This window comes from Geospiza fortis, unplaced genomic scaffold (genome assembly GCF_000277835.1).
Source record: "Geospiza fortis unplaced genomic scaffold, GeoFor_1.0 scaffold450, whole genome shotgun sequence".
Taxonomy (NCBI): Eukaryota; Metazoa; Chordata; class Aves; order Passeriformes; family Thraupidae; genus Geospiza; species Geospiza fortis.
In genome coordinates this window covers 1,168,182-1,170,210 of record NW_005054416.1, presented here as the reverse complement: position 1 = coordinate 1,170,210, position 2,029 = coordinate 1,168,182, and the positions used below count along the sequence as shown (strand labels likewise).

The 2,029-nt window shown below is 62.8% G+C and overlaps 1 protein-coding gene across 1 annotated transcript in view; it reads left to right on the top strand.

Moving 5' to 3' along the window:
* LOC102043027 (spectrin beta chain, erythrocytic-like) overlaps positions 1-2,029 on the top strand; it is a 16,968-nt gene that overhangs the window by 6,543 nt on the left and 8,396 nt on the right. Inside the window, 6 exon segments of the mRNA XM_031061495.1 lie at positions 1-147; positions 280-413; positions 415-559; positions 657-932; positions 1,276-1,406; positions 1,657-1,861. The exon segment at positions 1-147 is cut by the window's left edge and continues 150 nt beyond it. Coding sequence (XP_030917355.1) covers positions 1-147; positions 280-413; positions 415-559; positions 657-932; positions 1,276-1,406; positions 1,657-1,861 — 1,038 coding nt within the window.

Here is a 2,029-nt window from a genome sequence, read left to right as displayed (position 1 = left end):
CAGCTGTTCGAGGCCGAGCGCGCGGCGCTGTACGCCCGGAGCTATGGGGAGCTGGAGAGCTGGCTGGGGCGGGCGCAGGAGGAGCTGCGCCATGCTGAGAAGGTCAAGGACCTCACCGCCACCAACCTGCTGCTGAAGAGGTTGACGGTGGGTACTGGCACCTCACACGGTCCTTTGGGAAGGGGCGGGAGGTCCAAGGCGATGGAGTTTGTTCCCAAATGGGACTGGGGTTCTCCGTCTTGGCTCAGATCCCTAACTCACGTAGATTTGCCCCACCAGAGACTGGAAGAGCAAGTGAGAACATGGATGAAGGAGCTGGAGGAACTGGGGTGGCAGGGCACCCCTGGTACAGGGGATGTGCCAGATACCACCAGGCAGGAGCAGATGCTCCGGCAGCGAGTCCTTGAGCTGCTGGGCGGGGGGTATCCATGGGTGCTGCAGGGGGCTCAGTGGGTGCTCCTTCCCACAGGTGTGGGTGCAGGAGCGGCTTTCCCTGGTGAGATCAACGGACCACGGCACCGACCTCGCGAGTGTGCAGCGCCTGACCAAGAGGAATGAGGTGAGCCTGGGCTCTGCAGCAACAGCCACCTTCCCGGGTGGTCCCTCAGGATCCATCCCATGGGTGACTCTCACTGTGACTTCCGTCCTGCTGGCAGACACTGCAGAAGGAGCTGGCGGGCCATGCCCCCCGCCTGGGCGAGGTGCTGAGCCGGGGAGAGGCAGTGGGGAGCGGTGAGGAGCCAGGCCCAGAGCTGGCGGCACAGGCGCAGGAGCTGCGGGCACTGTGGGAGACGCTGCAGGAGGAGGCGGCTGCCCGGCACCGGCGCCTGCGGGAGGCTGAAGAGGCCCAGCAGTACTACCTGGACGCTGATGAGGCCGAGGCCTGGGTCAGCGAGCAGGAGCTCTTCATGGGACCCGAGGAGAAACCAAAGGTGAGGAGTGATTCCATGTGGTGCTCCATGTTTGGGGGGTCTGTGCTGCACTGAGCCGTGCCTTGCTGGGATATCCAGTGTTGACCCAGGTGGTGCCACACTGTTCTGTTGAACATCATCCACATGTGACACACTGTGGTGGGCCCTGCTCTTATATGTCGTTCCCATGCCATTACACAGCATCCATCCCATAACATGCCATGCCCCTCTGAGCTCACCATTGCTCCCTGTGGCATCAGACGGAGCCAGGGCATTCCCGTAGGGCAGGCACTGAGTCTAGACCCTAGTCCCTGTCCCCCAAACATGCCAGGTGCTGATGGCACCGATGTTTTCTGTGCCATAGGATGAGGAGAGCTGCTTGATGATGCTGAAGAGACATGTCCGGCAGCTGCGCTCCATCGAGGACTACGGACAAACCATCAAGGAGCTGGCGGGGAGGGCGCAGCAGCTGCTCTCTGCCGGCCACCCCGAGGGGTAGGTGCTACGCCACGTGTCCCCTGTCCTTTGGGGCAATCCTGTGCCCTCAGCACCATGTGGGTGGGGGGGTTTGGCTGGAGCTCTGGCAGTGTCAGCTGCTCCAGGTGAGCAGGGAGGTGGTGGGAGAGGGATATGGGGAGCACAAAGCGGGTCCTTCACCCCCAACCCCCCCGGATGTCAACACGGGTGGGTCGGGGACATTTTTTCTTGGGTGAGAACTGGGTGTCTGTGTGCCGGGGCCACGCAGGGAGCAGATCATCCGGCTGCAGGGCCAGGTGGACAAGCACTACGCGGGGCTGAAGGAGGCGGCCGAGGAGCGCCGCCGGCGCCTGGAGAACATGTCCCACCTCTTCCAGCTGAAGCGGGAGGTGGAAGAGCTGGAGCAGTGGATTGCTGAGCGCGATGTGGTTGCTTCCTCCCCGGAGATGGGGCAGGACCTGGACCACGTCATGGTGAGAATGATGCCATGGATATGGCAGTACTGGCGGGTGGCTTGACGGGGTGATTTGACTCTTCTCTTCCCTCCACGCAGCTCCTGCGAGAGAAGTTTCGTGAGTTCGCGCGGGAGACAGGGAGCGTGGGGCAGGAGCGTGTGGACCGGGTGAACCTGACCATTGAGG